Source organism: Cnephaeus nilssonii (assembly GCF_951640355.1).
Source record: "Cnephaeus nilssonii genome assembly, chromosome: 18".
NCBI lineage: Eukaryota > Metazoa > Chordata > Mammalia > Chiroptera > Vespertilionidae > Cnephaeus > Cnephaeus nilssonii.
This window is the reverse complement of record NC_137089.1, coordinates 28,542,694-28,561,301: the sequence shown is the minus strand read 5'-3', so window position 1 is coordinate 28,561,301 and position 18,608 is coordinate 28,542,694. Positions and strand designations below refer to the sequence as shown.

The following is an 18,608-nucleotide window of genomic DNA, read 5'->3' as shown; positions in this document are numbered from 1 at the left end:
AGTAAGGTATAAATTCTAGTAAAAGAGGACCTGAAGTAGAGGTCAGAAACAGGCAATATACAGCTGATTCTGGCTGACATAATCACAATATTTCATTTTTCAATTACAGTTGACACTCAATACTATAGTAGTTTTAGGTATACAGCATGGTGGTTAGACAATTATATACCTTACAAAGTGATCCCCCCAATAAATCTAGTACCCACCTGGCACCATATTACAATGCTAGAGGCCCAATGCACGAAACTTGCACAAGGGGCTCGGCCCTCACAGCTGCGGCAGCTTGCCTCGGCCCTTGCAGCCCCAGCTTCATCCAGGTCATTCGGCTATCCAGTCTAATTAGCATATTATGCTTTTATTATTATAGATTATTGACTATATTCCCTATGCTGTACTTTATATCCATGAGAATCACAATGTTTTAGAATTTGAATGCTTTTATGTGAGCAAACACATTCTAGTTCACCAAAGTTCCCATCATACCCTATTTACTTTATATTCTGTGACTTCCTGCTGCCAATCATACCAGCATGAGCCATTAAGGCACGTTTGGAACTACCTGAACATAAACAAAAAATTAGGCAGAGGAAAGTGCTCTTAGGAAACCATTGCCTTGCATGGCGATATTTCAGAACTTTGACTATTGGACAAAAAGAGAGCTCTCTGCTTACTGAAAATATTTTACCATTAAGATTATATTTTGTGACCACCAGAAAAAAGAATTCCTACTATGTACTGCACTTCACTATATGTCAAGCACTGCCCAAGAACTTTATGTAAATTATCTTATTTAATCCTCGCATCAAGTCCATGAGCGATTCCCTCCCCCACCCCCATTTTGGGAATGGGTGAAGAGAAGTAATTCGCCCACGAGGATGAAGCAGCCTGGTGTGGAGCTGAGCAGGGAAAGAGGGAGAGGGTTTCTGCAGCCAGGAGAAGCAGAGACGCTGATGTTATGGCTGTGGTGTTAGGAGCACAGTGGGATCACTGCAGAGAGGAGATCCCACTGCTGGGGGGTCAGAGGGCAACAACTTTGGCCACACCACACAGTCGATGCTCTAGTTTCTCTCATTCCTGGATGTACAGGTGTAGAGATGGTTCCTGCTCTTTATCTCAGTTTAGCTTTAAAATCAACCCTCATCAACTAAAGTTACGGAGGTTTATGCTGGTTCTTACAACCTGAAAGAGCCTAACACAAGTTTTAATATCTGTGGAGAGCGGCTATAGCGTTTGGACAGGTTCAATCTGCATTGCTCCAGAGAACAGGCCTTAGTGAGAGACAGGTTTTCAATAGTTCAAGCCTGGGACTAATGAGAGGGCACAATCCTCCTGTGGCAGAGCCACGTGCAGGTTCCAGCACAATGACAGCCAAGGCTATAGTTGTAAGCTTGAACCTATGGTCCGAACCTGCGGTCCCACGTGACTGAGTGATATGGTCTGTGCGAGGTGCAGCAAGTAAACAAAGCCTGATCAGATGCATGTGATTGAGTCGATTCGAAACCCACGACAACCTTGTAACCACGCCCTTACTTTGCCTCGTGGAATCTGGCTATAAAATAAAGACTCGGCTTACAGGCTATGGTGCTGTTGCTAGCTCTCCATCAGTAGGGACCCCACTTTCTTTTCTTGTCTGTCTTTTCTCAGTCCTTCACTGCCCCCTCTCAGGCTCACCGAACCTGGCTGTGCTGGTGCGGCACAAATATCTTCAAAAATTTTTATTGTGAGAAGTACCAGAAGCCATTTACAAGCCAAAAAGCATAAGAATTAAATAGAACACATAATTTTTCTACGCACAGTTTTCTATACAAAAGGTTGATCTTTACAGGAATTTAAATAATCTAAAAATCAGTGTCACTGATTGCAAAATAGGTATTTCTTTGACTCTTTCAAGGTGACCAGCCTCCTATGTGGCCAAAAGATGAGGTGTTTGACATCTGCTACGAGCCTGCGCGGTGAGTCTCTGGCGAAGGTTTCTCACTCTGCCCAGAAGATCCCGTTCCATGGTGTCCCACTGTGTTTTTCTTTGGTTTAAAGAAACTTGAAAACAAAATTTAAAATCAACAGTTTAATTTTCTGATAGCATTGAGACAGCATTTATTTTAAAGGTAAACATGTTGTAAAAATCAGTAATGAAATAAATAATAAAAACCAAGTTTCTTAAAAGCCTGACATATTACCTGGCCCTATGTGGTTCCATTTACAAGCTAAATATATATTTGTTGAATTGATGAATGCTATCAGACAATTTATCCACTTTTGGTTATTAAACATTTTTTCCAATTTGGAAATACAACCTTTTAAATGAGGAACAAAGCCTGTCCAAAGAAAATTTGAGTTCTTTGTAACAACAGTGAGTTTCCTCACTAGGATGCTTAATGTAATAAGAAAAGGCATTCCAAGTTGCCCAAATTAATATTGTACACACCATGAGCACTTCCCAATGATGAAATAAAAATAAATAAAATGCTTTTAATAGTGGCTAATACAGGGAGAGTCCAGAATCAAGATTAAAATATTACAATGGGTCCAAGTGTCAATCATACTGAGTTAGAGGGGCTAGTAATACTGGAATTTGAAAAAGAAATACTGTGGAGAGCGGCTACAGAGTTTGGACAGGTTCAAGCCTTGGACTGATGAGGGGGCACAGTCCTCTCGTGGCCACGTGCAAGTCCCAGCTTGGAGGGCAGAGCCCTCCCAGCATAATTATAGCCAACACTGTAGTTGTGAGCTTGAACCTATGGTCCAAACACGTGGCCCCACATGCCTAAGTGATATAGGCTGCAAGTAAACAAAGCTTGATCAAGTGCATGTAGTTGAGTAGGATCAAAACCCAAGAGAATGTTGTAAACATCTTGACCACACCCTTACTTTGCCTTGTGGCATCTGCTATAAAATAAAGGCTTGTGGGCGCTGGCACTCTCTCCATGAGACCCAGCTTTCATTCTCGTGTCTTTTCTAAGCTTTTCACCAACCCCACTCAGGGTCACCCTTGGCCGTGCCGGCACGGCACAAAGTATCTTAAAAATACACTTCTCTGAAACTCAGTTACAGCTTCAATTTCTGAAACTATTTTTTTATTCCAAGCAATATAACTTTTATGCTTCATTTTGCTGCCAAGTAACCAAACTTATCAAATGTCCCCAAGTCAATTTTCGAATTTAGAATTATCTCGTTAAAAAATCCTGACATGTCAGAAGAGACAAGAGTTGAGAATCTCTTTTGTTCGACTTACATATGACTTTTGGTTTAACTCCTGTTCTAACACAGAACTTATAGGTGATATAAGAGTATGAGTTAGCAAAAATGTTTTACACAATGCTCATGACTTCTTATTAGGTATATTTCTTATAAAGCTGGTTTTAGTGGACAATATATAAAAATTTGTTCTAAAACAGGGGTGGGGAATGTCTGGTTCGAGGGCCGTATAAGGCCCTCAAAATCATTTGGTCTGATCCTGCCAAGGCATTAGGGGTGAGTTTATTAAATGTTTGACCAAATATAGCAGGCTAATATTTAAGTTGATAATTTTGCATGGCCAGTGAATGATGTTATAAATATCCAAATGGCCTCGGGCAAAAAAAGGTTCCCCACCCCTGTTCTAAAAGAACTCAAAAGACCTTGTAGCCCTAACCAGTTTGGCTCGGTGGATAGAGCATCAGCCTGTGGCCTGAAAGGTCCCAGGTTCAATTCCGGTCAAGGGCAAGTACCTTGGTTGCAGGCACATCCCCAGTAGGAGGTGTGCAGAAGGCAGCTGATCAATGTTTCTCTCTCATTGATGTTTCTAATTCTCTATCCCTCTCCCTTCCACTCTATAAAATATATATATATATATATATATATATATTTTTTAAAAAGACCTTGTAAAATTCTGCTTCATCTATGTGATAGTTTTATTGAAAAAGTCAGTTTAAATGAGGTCTAACAGTTTCCTGTCCTCTCCTTCCCCTCCTTTTAAAAACTCGGACACAGAGAACAGACTGACAGCTGAGGTGGGGTGGAGATGCTGGGTGAAATAGGTGAGGTGATTAAGCAAAAAAACAGCCACGGACAATAGCCTGGTGATTACCAGAAGGAAGGTGGGGTGAAGGGAGGTAGAATAAATGGTGACCAGACTATGGAGTGTTGGACACACAATATAATATACAGTTGATGTATTACAGAATTGTACACTTGAAACCCATTTAATAAAAAAATGTAACCCAATAAATTCAATACAAATATATATAAAAAATCAACCAAGCAAACAAACAAAAAATCAAGTACTTTACTGTGGAAATGTTTAGTTCCTTTATGGGCTAGTGCTGTGACTGAACTTCCCTAAGATGTTTCCATCCCACCCCTTCCAAAAATGAACAAAACCTCCAGTGAATCAAGTCGGGGATCAAACGTCACCTGATCAGCATGAAGCCCTAGCCTCCGGCCATCTGACTTTAGTAAGTGCTGTCCTGGAGGCAGGGCCCACAGCAAACAGGTTTTCAATGGTGGCTGGAAGCCCAGCCCAGCACAGAAGCAAAAAAATTCAAATGCGTAATAACTTTGAAAACGAATGCTGAGGTTTTCCCTTCACAAGGATGTAAAACAGTCACGAATATCATTGATTTAGTTAGCGACAGACTTCTATTGTTTCCGGTGGTGCTGGTGCTAAAGAACTGGAGAAGCCTGAATGATGTTGGCCGACTTCCTTTACTTAGGTTTTGGTCTGATCCCGTTGTTTCCCCAGATGGAGATTTGAGAATTTTGCTGCCTCCATTTTAAGATTTCCATTCCCAATGTCCTGGGAAAATGGCATCAAGATGCCATAAATGTAATTTAAGTCACAATCTTGCTTAAATACTATCACATTTAAAATAATGGAAGAAATCTTTCTTGTTTATCAACTTACTCCGTGTTGAGGAATCCATTTCAGAAATGTCATTTAATTGTGAGGTTCTAGGCAAACGGCTTGAGGCAACCCGCTCATTTTGGCATCTGGGCACTACTACAAAAGTGAGGAGACAAGAGGATGCTTGGGAGTGAGTAGAAAGCCTTTATCAATTCCAAGTGGTCCCCAGTTCACCAAAATCATGGAGGAGAAAAGCCCCTTACTTTTCTGTTCTGAGAAGACTGCTGGGAAGAAGGGGACACTATTCAAAGGACTAGGAAGTGCAGTTAGAATTAAGAGCTGAGCAGAAGTTTTGGTAAAGTACTCTGAAACACCTTTAACCCAAACAAAAAGCCTACAAACAACTCAAATATGGCTGTTAGGACAGAGATGCCAACATTTATTGGAAGAGATTGTGAAATATAATTAGCAAGCTTTCCCCGAAAACTAACTGAGCTATCACTGCTGGCTTCATCCAGGCACAAAATACACAGGAATCAGAACCACCAATAGGCAAGTTTTACCTGAAACCTTCTTAGGTAGTAAGCAGAGCAGTGTCCACCCCTAGCTGGTACCCCTCCCCATTTTTAATCAATCACTCCCTTCATTTCAAAAGTTACACTCACTCTCCAGCTGTGCTTACAGTTCCTACCTCCCACAGCTGCACAGCCAACAAGACACCCAAGTCTTTTGACTTTTCATTCAAAAGTCACTTATGACTGCCCCTTATTTTCTGCTCCATGAGTCAGGCCCAGAATGTGTGGGTCACACTCATTAAGGTGCCTGCTTTTAGCTGCTCTCAAGAGCTTTAGCTAACAGTTTTAACTCCGCTTTAGCTCAATGAGTCATTAAGATAATTTGACTAACTACCAAACGGCTAATTTGAACTGGTGTGGGGGATGGAATGAGAGTCCTCTTCAATTATTTGAGGGCTGTCATGTGGCAGAGGTGGGAAAAGCTATCTGCATTGCTCCCGAGAACAGACCTTAATGAGAGAATTAAAAAAAAACAAAAAAACACGCAGTAAGAAAAGCAGAGTCTATGTTACATAAGGGAAAAACTTTTAGGTGAGATCTGCATAAAATGGAATAAAGCACACATTTTTACTAAAATAAACTAGAAATGGCACTTTGTAAACATGAAGGGGATGCCACGGACCACAGAACCATGAAAGAAAATAGAATTCCACGGGATGGCTGAGAAAATGTTTCTTTATTGAAGCTGTTTCTTTGACAGCCCCACTGCCTGAGCCTACTCCTTCTGACCAAAAAAATGGTGACTAGGGTAACCAGGTAGGGATTACCTTTTAGCTGAGCAATAATTTGAATAAAAGTGCCAAAATACACCTCAAGGATTTATCCACAATAACAGACCATATCATTTAAATGAATCTGTAACACCATGGAGAGAGAGAAAGGCATTCACGGTACTCACCCTTATTTTGTATATGTTCAGCATGTTCCAAAGCATCATCTAGCTCCTTCTCTAGAAACCACTTTCTAGATGCATCCGAAAGAGCAGAAGCTTTCTTTTCTGATTTCAGCTGAAAGTCTTTTTCTTCAGCTTCCTTCCACTAAATATAAATAAGGGGCGGGGAGAGAGGGGGATCACATGAACATTGTGGGAATGCATGTTCCTGCAGTGGAAGAAGCCCCTCTGTTCCCTCTGTTCTACTGCCCTTCGCACTGCCCGGGCACGAGGCCCTGTCTGGAGTTCGGGTACGTGGGTGCCGGCCTTGGCCAGGGCAGCTGAGGAACCTGGAAGCTGAGGCCCTTCTGATGTCACTCAGTACCAGGTGCACCAACAGGTCCCAACTGTCACTGAGCTAACAATGCATTTCAACACATTTCAAATCTCAAGTCTTATAAGGTTAAGTTTTAGTTTTTCAAAATAATGACAACTGTTTTATTTAGTTTGAATGCTATACCTTAGTAATAAAGTCTATAAAATTCAGAGGATATTTTTTTTTTTACTTTCAGTTTCATTGATAAATAACCGGCATATGTCACTGTGTAAGCAAGCCATACAGCGTGATGGTGTGATTAACGTATATGGTGAAGTGATTACAACAGGTTCAGCTAAATCCATCTTCTCATATAGATACAACAAAGAGAAAAGAAAAAAGGAAAAAATGTTTTTCTTCTGACGCGAACTTTTAGGATTCACTCCCTTAACAACTTTCCTATCATACAGCAGCTGCTAGCCATGGTTGTCATGTTGCGGAGAATAAACTCTTTGCCCAGTTCTGGTATACTTAATGACTACAGGGAAGTCAGTAATCACTATTAGTCCCTATTTTCTTCTTCCTAAAGTGAGAAAACAATAATCTTACAATGAGCTTAAAGGGTAAATAACAATCAATTTGAAAAACTACATAACTCCTAAGGTTTACCTATGTTCTAGCCATGCTTCAGGTTTTACATGCAAACTTTTAAAATACATATATATTTTTTTATTTTATAGAGGAAGGGAGAAGAAGAGAGAGGGATAGAAACATCAATGATGAGAGAGAATCATTGATCAGTGGCCTCCTACACAACCCCCACCGGGGTTAGAGCCTGCAACCTGATGACCAGAATTGAACCTTGATCTGGTTCATAGGTCAACACTCAACCTCTGAGCCACATTGGCCAGGCTATATACAAACTTTTTATAGGCCAAATGTCTTTTATAGGAATGCTAATGAATTAAATATGCATTAAATAACAAAAACTTTGAAGAATCATTAGGGCCAGGGAGGACCATAGAGATCCATCCCTTTCATGTTACTGATGAGGAGTGAGATTGAGTAATCCTCCAAGACACAGTAGTCAAGCTAGAACCCAGGACACTGGACACAAAGGCAGATCTCTGCATACCACGAAAGGCTAGGATTCTCAGTGTACTCTCAAACGCACCGTTTTACCCACAGGAGAGTAACACCTAATTTTACAGTCTAGTCCCAGTGCCAGCAATCTTTACCTTGTAGATGTGGGCTTTCATCACCACTTTCCTGAGAAGAACCTCAGTGATCTGGGCATCACTCTCACCCCTTCCCATCCATGAATGAAAGGGTTATACCCTGGGGTTGGGTAGGAGGAAGATAAGTCTGGAATAGTGACTTGAAGGAAATACATTATGGAAAGCTTTCAGAATAGAACTATGATCTAGCAGCAGAAAGAGGAATGAATGAAAGCCAGTTATCTAGTTCTTGATCTCTCCCTGGCTCTTCAGTGTCCTTAGGGAAGGCCATTGTGTCTGCTACATCCGTAGAGCACAGGTCCCCGAGTTGTTCAGGGAGGATCAATCAAAACATATATACTCTTAAGTAATCTCAAAACCAATTCTCTGGTTCTTCTTTGGGAATAGAATTCTAATTCTATTTGGGATGATAATGCTCCCTGCTAAAAAGACTTCATTTCCAATATCCTTTGTAGCCAAATGCCACTAGAAATACATCTGGGAATTCTGGAAAGGAGTTCTGGGAGATGGAGCCTCTTGCACTTCTGTCCTACCTTCTCTTGCTGAATGGAATGTGTATGGGAGGCTGAAACCCATCATCTTGGATGATAAGTTCGCCTTGACAATGAGAGACATATACCAGGAAGTAGTGTAGAAAGGCTGGAGGAGGCAATGTCCCGATGACTTTGGAGTCAGGATACAACACGGGACTGCCTACTTCCAGACTTCTTTCATGTAAAAAAGAAAAACTTCTATCTTGTTTGTCATCACTATTATTTTGGTCTTTGTTACTAGCAACTACATATGATTCTTAACTCTTCAAAATCCTCTACATTGTAAGTATAAAGAATTAGGTAAAGTAGTAATATTATGCCATCAGCCAGGACAAGTCCCACAAGCTGAGAAGCTGAGACACACTAATGTAAATGAGGAAGATGCTTAGTCAGTGTTAGGTAGCATCCATCAATATGGGACTTCTCTGAGCAAGGCCTACTAAACTTAGATCATCTTTAAGATATTTCCCAACAAAAAATTACTTGGCTTGATGTTTTTGTCATTTGGTTATATTTCAAAATTTAAATAATTAATAATACGATTATAACATTATTCTTACCTTTTTAGCTTCATTCCACATCATTGCATTTAATACTTCTATTTCTTTCCTTCTGTTTTCCCGAAGGAGTGTGGCCATTTCCCGGTAAGATTCATTTCGTTGTTGATCGTCCCATCTTTGTTTTTGTAAAGCCTGAATTTGCCAGTCAGTATTTAGACAGGCTTGTTCAGCTTTTGCCAAGTTTTCTTCAATTAACTAAGAAAAAAAATTGTACATTTCAGAAACAAGGTCAGACTATATATAATTATGGCATATCTACTTAATGTATCCAGGGCAGCTGCTTGTAAACCTGGGTGCATATTCAATCACCTCTGGGTGTTTAAAACAAACTGATGTCCAGGACCCACCACAAATCAACTAAATCAGTCTCTGAGGTGGCTGGACATTGGTCCTTTTAGAAAGTTCTTCAGCCCGGCTGTAGTGGCTCAGTTAGTGCGCCGAAAGGTTGCCAGTTCAATTCCTAGTCAGGCACATAACTGGGTTGTGAGTTCAATGCCTGGTCATTTATAGAAGGCAACCTATCGATGTTTTTCTCTCTCTCTCTGCCTTCCTCTCTCGAAGCATGTCCTTGGGAGCAGAGGGGGAGATCTTCAGGCAATTGGAATATACAGCTAAGGTTGAGAACTTCTAGGCCAGTGGTCGGCAAACTCATTAGTCAACAGAGCCAAATATCAACAGTACAACGATTGAAATTTCTTTTGAGAGCTAAATTTTTTAAACTTAAACTTCTTCTAACGCCACTTCTTCAAAATAGACTCGCCCAGGCCGTGGTATTTTGTGGAAGAGCCACACTCAAGGGGCCAAAGGGCCGCATGTGGCTCGCGAGCTGCAGTTTGCCGACCACGGTTCTAGGCTAAGGGATAGGTGGGATTAAACAATTTCCATGTTTCAACTCTTTGAAAATGAGTCAGGAGAGCCTATTCTTACAGACTGGACAAAAATCTTTAAGGAAAAAGATGGTAGGAATATTGTAGAGTTATTAGCCATGAACTGTTGCAGAACAGAAGGTAAGAAACTCCTACATTATTCTTGGCTTTTGCCAGGCCCTGCCACAGACCCACTTAGCATTCTGTTTAAGGGATAATAGAGAACATTCTTTTGTGAAGGTCTCAAATTCTATTTCAATTCATTTAAGCCAGAATTTCTCCACAAGAAATTTTATAAGTTTGGGAAATTTTCTTAAAGAGTCACAATGTACTAGATCCTCAAATTTGGCATGAAAAACAATATGACAGACTTTCCAGTACTAATTTGTCACCTCCCATTTTACTGAATAATAGTTAATATTTTAGAGAATATACTTTGAAACTACTGGCTTATATGTCAGGTAGAGACCTGATATTTTGTAACAAAAATCTACTCAGGGACAATTTCTGAGACCATAACACAGAATACTACAATTTATAAGTTTATTTCCTTTATATTTTTTTCTAAGTCTTAAAATTCTCAGAGTACAAAAGACACATGTATATGGCTGTCAAAGAAATATCTGCAAATAAAATAATGTGAGATTCTAGAAACTATGTTAACTGAAGCAAAGACATAAATTAACTCAACTTTTACAGAGTTCAATTTTGAATTCTTTCTTTTACAATGATGGGGGATGGAAATTCCCCCTTTATGTATACACTAAATTGAACACATTTTTACCTTTTGGGCTTTTTGGTTTTGTGTTTGATCTGCTTCTATCAGTCTATGAAACGAGCGTTCTTCAAGATCCACTTTTCGTCTATAGGCATCTATATCTTCCCTCATTTCTTTTGTAACAGTTTCTTGATTTCTAGTAAGATTCTGTTTAAAAAACCATTTGTTAAAAAAAAAATCACCAATCTATAATAATAAAAGCGTAATATGCAAATCGACTGGGCGAAGCCGGGGCTGCAGCCCAGGATTGAAGCAGCCACTGCGGCTGCAAGGGGGCTGCGAGGGAGGGATCGAGGCAGCCACCGTGGCTGCGAAGGCCTACTCTTGCACAAATTTTGTGCATCAGGCCTCTAGTCTATAATAATGCTAGAATACAAAAATGACCTTTTTTCTAGATTTCTAATATGCACACAAAAAATGTAGTCATCTAATTTTCAAAGTAAAAAAACAAACATCAGTGACATCAGTGAAAATTAAAGAGTAAGGAGCTCTGAAAATTCTCTCATCCACAGAAGCACTAAGAACCCTGGCAAACCAACTTTTTCAAAACTCTGGAAATTAACTGAAGGCCCGCAGCAATCTGGGGAGCACTTATTCATGGCTGAATCTTGGTAAGCACAACAAGCATTATGGCATTTTTAACTTTAATTATTCCTATGTCCACCCCAACCCTAAGCTCTACATTAGCCTAAAAAACCAGCAGCCTGGCAGCCAATGGAGGGGGCAAATGGAGTTGGAGCTCCTTCAAACTCCCATTCCCAGAGAACTGTCATCATCTGACCTGTCAATGGTTCTGAAAGACCCCACTCCCAAGACTGTCTTTACTAGCATTTGACCTGACGCAGAACTCAACTACTTTGAACAGCCTTTTTCCTGGGGACATTTGCTAAAAACAGAGGAAACTGTTGCATGTATTGGCTGCCTGGGGCAATGGGTCCCAGATAGCATAAACAGGCAAATCAAAAAGCTTGACAGGGAAAGGTGGGGAACTGATGTCCACAGGGGCCTTGAAAAGCTCTGATCGATCCTGGGACTCTAGAAGGCCATGTGCAAGTGCAAGGCTGTGCACATGCCAAGGGCTATATGAATGCTCAGACCTGAGAAGGTCCTAAGCTGTCAACTCTGGTGAACTGAGGTTTTGCACAACCAGAAAGTGAAATCGAAGGCAGAGTTGTAAACTATGTAAGTGTTCAAGGAGTCACCAACATGATGTACACAGAGTCCCTTGGCAAAGACTAGAGGCTTACTGGTTCAAAGCATCTAAGGAAATACCTGTCCAATCACTAAGCTACCCGAGGAGGGACTTAAGTGGCTACATATGACAAAGACTGGAGACTTTATAGAATTAATTCAGAAAAGTCACTAAGCAAAGAAACTCTGGGAGGGAAGAAAATTTGATTTGCCACATTTTATTATTTAAAATATCTGGGTTTCACCAAAAAAAAATATGACATATTGAAAACCAAAAATACAGGCCTACATATTTTGAATAGACATTAACCACATGATTGCCAAAGAAGATTAATAATGGCTAGTAAACATGAAAAAGATGCTGACATCACTAGTCATCATAAGGGAAATAAAAATCAAAACCACAATAAGATACCACTTCACATCTACAACATGGCTATAATCAGAAGGACAGACAGCAACAATTGTACATAAGAATGGGGAGAAATTGGGACTCTATATTTCTAGGTATCTATCTAAGAGAATTGAAAATGCATGTCCAAACAAAAAGTTGTATGTGAATGTTCTTAGCAGCACTACTCATCATACTGAAAAAGTGAAAACAACCCAAATATCCACCAACTGATGAATGAATAAACAAAATGTGATCTGTCCATACAATGGAATATTTATTATTCAGCCATAAAAATAATGAAGTGCTGACTCAAGCTACAACATGACTGAACCTTGAAAACATTATACTACCTGAAAGAAACTTATCCTTATGGATCACAAAAGATCACAGATTGTAAGATTTCATTTATATGAAATGTCCAGAATAGGTAAATACAGAAAGTAAATTAGTGGTTGCCAGGGCAGGGAAACGGGAGTGAGTGTGAATGGGTACAGGTGTTGGGGGTGGGGGTGGGATAGTAAACAGTATTCAAGAAGATTTAAGTTGAAAAAGCAAAATACCAATTGTTCGTAGCAAATAACCTCACTTATCCTTATTGATGATATTTAGCAGTTATTTTCTAACAGAAATAAAAAAAAAGTTTTTTTACTTTTCTAACTCTATTTGCAGCGTAATTACCATATAATTAGTTTAAAATAAAAATGTTTTTCAATTATATGCAGAGAAGATATATGTATGAAGAAGTTTATTGCCAAAAATTCTAAACCACTTAAACTACCAACAGTAGAAAAACAGTTTAAGTTATGGCTCATTAATAGCCACTACAAATGATAACTGCAAAGATATGCAGCATTTAGGAAAAGAATTTGATTAAGCGAAAAAGAAAAACAACAAACTGTATATTCAGACATTTTTGCTACCTTACAAGCCCAGATGACACTATGTTTTTCTTAAAAAAACAACAAATAAAATGAACATTAAAAACCATGAAAAATACAGTCTAAAAAGAGTTTGTATGAACCCTGTTTTTCTTATAGTGGAAATAGCTGATTTATACCTTCTCATAAAGTCTTTTTTGTGATTCGAGTTCCAGATGTCTCATTTCTAGGTCTCTGGCTGTGGTAGCAATTTCTCGATCTCTCATATTTACCTACGTTCAAAGAAAACCACAAACTGTGAATAACAAAAAGAATTTACAAAATAATTTTTGTTTAATAGATTTAGTAATCTTTTAATCTAAACAACCCTCTACAAGTGTTTAAAATAATAGGCATTGGGTTTTTGAAATCAGAATAACTGATATTATGTTAACATTCACTCTGGAATCTATGAATAATGTCAGAGTTAAAGTTAAGCCCGATTTTCTAAAAAAGAAAGCACAATTATCATATGCTTATTTACCAGACTGGGAGAACAGATGACAGTTCTTACCATATTACATTAGCCAATATTACAAGTTAGTAAAACTTGAGCAATTTAAATTTGCAGTGGATAAAAATATAGAATGTTTAATTACAAAGACACTGTTCAACCTGACTAATTTTCCTGGCATTTCTAAAATATTTAACCATGATGAAATATATGAAAGAGAATGAGAATAGTTGAGGGAAAAAGTCAATTAAGTTAGAAGGGTTATTTAGCATTCATTGTGAACTCCAGAGGTAATATTTAACTTAAAGGTGTTCATTACATTTAAATGAGACTAAATGAAGAGGATGCATGAGTACTAAAAATAATAAATAATAAACCTTTCTCTCAATCTCATCATCCAGTCTTCTTAGTTCCATTTCCCGCTGATCTTGCTGAAGCTTCAGCAAGCGCCTTCTTGCAGCATCTTGTAAATGCATTTCCTGTATTTTCAGCTCCCTTTTCACAGCAGCCAGTCTTAAATACAAAATGGGGGGGGGGGAAGGGGGTGCAAAAATAGGGTTACAGTTGTTCACATGGGTGGAAAGTCATACAGGTTATATCAAGAGGAACAAATAAAAACATTTCCCAATATAGACTTAAATGGAAAAGCATTACATATCACAACAATGAAGGGCCTGCCACCTACTTGGGTCCACTTCCCCAATTTCACTGGTGCCACTGCATCCAGCTTTTGTTTCCAGTATAAATGAAAGATGCCCAGTTACAGGTCTGCACTCATGGACATGACACGTGTCCACATGACAAGTCTCCTTCTCACATGTACATGTTCTTAAGCTTTACTACTCAGATCCTCTCAATGCAAGTGATATCCTCTACCTCAAGGAAGAAGGCCAAAAAATGCTCCAATGTTACCCAAGATTATACTTATTCTCTTAGAATTTTAGGAGAAGGCTTATAGCTTAGCTCGGTAGCTCCTTTTAACCACATTACAAATCTGTTTCATAAAGTCATACCCAAGAAAAAGGATCATCTTAATTAATTTCAACATCTTACCTTTAAGCATTTAATACTTCTCCCCCTATCTTCAAAGTATGAAATGCATGATGAGATAATCATTGTATGTTTCAATTTGCAGGTCACACAGATATATTTAAAACATAATTTAAAAAATTATGCTCCACCAAAGGAAATTTATCCAGCACAGTAATACAGAGCATTTCTACCCATTGTAGGATAATGTTTCTAACAATGTCCTCCCAGGCACATAGATCTTGTATTATTCTGAATAATCAGTGCAGTTATATCATAGTCAGGATAGCTTCAGAATTACACTTGACTCTATTACATTTGAAAAGTGAGATATATATATATATATATATATATATATATATATATATATATATATTTATATATATACAGATTTCTTTTTATTAACTTAAGTATTTGCTTAATGGAAATACCACAGTGGGTAATGCCACATATAGTGCTGTTCCTATAATGAAAAATGAAAAAAAAATTGTTCAACTAACTTGTATGTCCAGATTTTTTCAAGCTGATAAAACATACCTCTGTCTCTGTTGTATCATCTTCTCCTCCTCTTGTAGGAGTATTTCTCTCCTTGCTTCTTCAGCTTTATGAAGTAGTTCTTGTTTTTGGCACCAAGCTTCATCTTCAGCTCTTTGTTGGTCCACTTCAGCTTGCATATTCTTAACCGTCTGCCTTAAGTAGGTAATAGTTATTATTATATGAAAATGCAAACAAGAAAACTTAAGTCCAAGAGCAACCAAAACACAAAATGTATAATGATAATATATAATTGTTTTACTTCTATATGTAAGAATTAAATATCTTTAGATATTTCCAGCCTTCAAATGCTAATTTTACACAAATACATAATCATGTACATGTATTTTTCATAAAAACTTTTCTTGTTTACATTTATAATAGATTTTGTTTCCATCGAAGAACAACTTTTCTATGATTACCTCTCTCTTAAGTACTCCAATTCATCATTCCTTATTCTTTCCCGTTCCTGTGTCTGATAGTCCACAATGAACTTGGGGTACTGGTTAAACACTGGATACTGTCCTTTTGTCAGTGCCACAAAACCACTGAGCACACTCTCTGGATGAATGTCAGCAGGTGTGGTATCCATGAGACGATAAACTTCTCTAATTACAACACTTATGTCCAAGTTATTCCGATGGTGAAAAAAGTACTGTAAGAAAAATTTGTGTTTAAATCCGAGATTTACCTAACAAAGCATTTACAGGTAGAATTAAAACGGGAGTTTAAAAATGTAACTGTGAATTTATCATGAAGAGGATTTCTTTTTTCAAATTCACTGAAGCTTTCCTTAACCCAAGTTCTAAAATGAAGATACAATTTTACATTTTCAAAATGTAAAAAAATTTCACCACCACATTATACACTTTCAAAATAACACCTTAAATTTTTAACTCAAAATGAAGGCTTCTTAAATAGAAGAATGCTTCAACAAATGCTTCTACCTACTTGGATTTTATTCCTTCAAAATAAATAAATTGGGGGGAAATTATCCTTTGAAAATAAATTAGTTTGATTTTTTTAAAAATCTGAAAAATTTTCACATTATCTTGTTCTGCTGGCAGATCTGAATTCATACAGGGTGGAGCAAAAGTAGGTTTATAGTTGTTCAGATGAAAAATACAATCATTACTAAATAACAATACAAGAATAAACTCTATGTTTCACAAAGTCACCTAAAAGTGGGGCAAAAGTAGGTTTACACACTGCTCCCCTCTCCCCCCACATACACATATTTATCTTGTGAGCATAAAGTAAAAATAAAGTTTAATTTGACAGGGATCACAAAATAAGAAACAAAAAAACAAACAAAGCCCAATTTAATTCAGCCTTCTACCAAAAACCCTCTCCTTTTCAAAAGCATCTCTACTGCTTTCTTTCAGTCACTCTCTTGCCAAGCCTCAAAATTCTCAGTTACCATTCAGCACATGTAATAAGCATTCAGATGATCACAGACCAGATGGGTCACTGTGATAAAATCATGTACAGAATAAACCCAATTGTTAAATATCCTTTATACAGGCAAAAAAGCACAAAACTCCCATATTATCATGATTCTTTTCTGAAGCTAAGATGTTAAGACTAACAGTCTGCTGCAATTGCCTGCTGAATTGTCTACAAACTATGAAAGAACGTGGCTGTGGTATAGCTTGCTCTCCACTACATTCCTACCCCTTCATACCAGGACCTGACATACAATAGGTACTCAATAAATACATGGGTTTTTCAATGGAAAGAAATGAAATTTGATAACTGCTACCTAAGAACAAGGATATTTACCTCAAAATCATCTTTACGATCACAGTTGAGCAAAGGAGCTCTAGAACATATGTTGTAGGCTACCACGGTCATCAGCAGGAATGAAGGATGGTTGGAAAAGACATTATCAAACAATTTTAGCCACTCCTCTCTTGTCAGTACTTCTGAGAACACAGTTTCAAGAAGAGGCCATGCATATAGCTAAAACGAATAAGAGAAAATGTATTAGTTTCCTAGGGAAAAGTCATAACGTCATTGCTAATAATGCCTTACGTTTGATTTAGTTATTCAAATTATTACATTTACAAACATAAATAAAGAACTACCTTAATTTGGACCCTTCTTTATAGACTTTCAGGAAAGCAGTTTAAATGAGGAAAGAGAATGAAATACTGTTAAAAATACAATAGTATGTTTTTTATTATACTCTCTTAAGAAAATACTGTTTTATTTGTGATAGAACTAACTCTAGTTTCCAAAATAAGGTATCTATTGTAACAACCTGACACTTCTTACCTGGGAAGTTACATCACGATCTATGAAGTGCTGCAGCAGCTCCTTGTCATGAAACGCCAGGACATTTTCTATCATACTAAGAATATTGATAGGAGGGTTAGGAAAATACTCAAACCAGTGTTGACACCAATTGGCTATGAAGAAAAAAAACAGGAAAGTTATCTTTACCTTTCTATATTATCAAAGAACTTTGCAATTTTTAAATGTATCCACTCTTCATGTCTTCTGCATGCCCGTTAAAAATAAAGAAAAAAGCATAACTCTTTAAATTCTATAACAATAGATTTAAAAATTCCATCATGTTAACATATTTTAGGTTAACAGAAATTTGCCTATTTCTTCAGAGCAGTCAGTGAGAAACAAACAGAAAATTAAAACAAAACTTCCCAAAGCATTCCTGATCCCAGCTACAAGGCACTTTCTTGTTGATTTGTTTCTAATAGTTTTTATTTCATTTTTTATTTATTGAATTTATTGGGGTGACATTGGTTAATACAATTACATAGGTTTCAGATGTAGAATTCTATAATTGTGTGTTCACACCCCAAGTCAAGCCTCCTTCCATCATCATTAATCCCCCCCTTTATCCTCTTCTACCTCCCACACCTCCTTGATTTGTTTCTTTTCCTTTTAAAATAAAACTCTTAGTGTTACTGGCAGGGCAAACTAGTACAACCCTTTTGGGTAATCAATTAGAAAATTCATATTTTATGACATGGTAATACCAATTATTGAAATCTACCCAATAGAAGTTATTATAAATATTTGCATGTAAATATAATTATAACATTGTTAACTTATAATAAGTAAAAATTAGGAACAACCTAAATGTCCAACAATAGATTAAATTAGTATATGCACACTATGAAATATTACAGTAAATAAAATGGTTATAAAGTTTATAAAAATAAGGAAAATGTATACAACACATTAAATAACAGTAGTATGATTATAAAAATAAAAAACAGCTTAAAAGTGTGAAAAAATTAGGAAAACTCCCCAGAAGCATAGCAGTTGAGGAACAGATAAATTACAGTGTACCTAAAGATGAAATACTATGCAGGCAATAAATTATGTTTTTTCAAGAATATATAATGATTTAGGGAAAATGCTCTTATAAGAAATTCATTTATATATTACCAGATTATCCTTGGGGAAAAAGAATATTGGTAGATTTTCTTTTCTTTTGTATATTTTCCTATATTTTCTTCAATGACCAGTGAAAACTTATCAAAGCAAATACAGTGTCATAA

The 18,608-nt window shown here is 37.4% G+C and overlaps 1 protein-coding gene across 1 annotated transcript in view; it reads right to left on the bottom strand.

Moving 5' to 3' along the window:
• Positions 1-852: 852 nt before the first annotated feature.
• The window catches only part of TBC1D31 (TBC1 domain family member 31), a 41,108-nt gene continuing 23,352 nt past the window's right edge, over positions 853-18,608 (bottom strand). The window contains exons 9-19 of the mRNA XM_079796309.1: positions 17,356-17,527; positions 16,861-17,040; positions 15,501-15,733; positions 15,082-15,234; positions 13,893-14,028; positions 13,202-13,294; positions 10,566-10,706; positions 8,916-9,110; positions 6,296-6,434; positions 4,883-4,978; positions 853-2,037 (exon numbers count right to left, since the gene is read on the bottom strand). Of these exons, the coding sequence (XP_079652435.1) occupies positions 1,904-2,037; positions 4,883-4,978; positions 6,296-6,434; positions 8,916-9,110; positions 10,566-10,706; positions 13,202-13,294; positions 13,893-14,028; positions 15,082-15,234; positions 15,501-15,733; positions 16,861-17,040; positions 17,356-17,527 (1,672 nt within the window). The 3' untranslated portion in view covers positions 853-1,903. The remainder of the gene's footprint in view (positions 2,038-4,882; positions 4,979-6,295; positions 6,435-8,915; positions 9,111-10,565; positions 10,707-13,201; positions 13,295-13,892; positions 14,029-15,081; positions 15,235-15,500; positions 15,734-16,860; positions 17,041-17,355; positions 17,528-18,608) is intronic.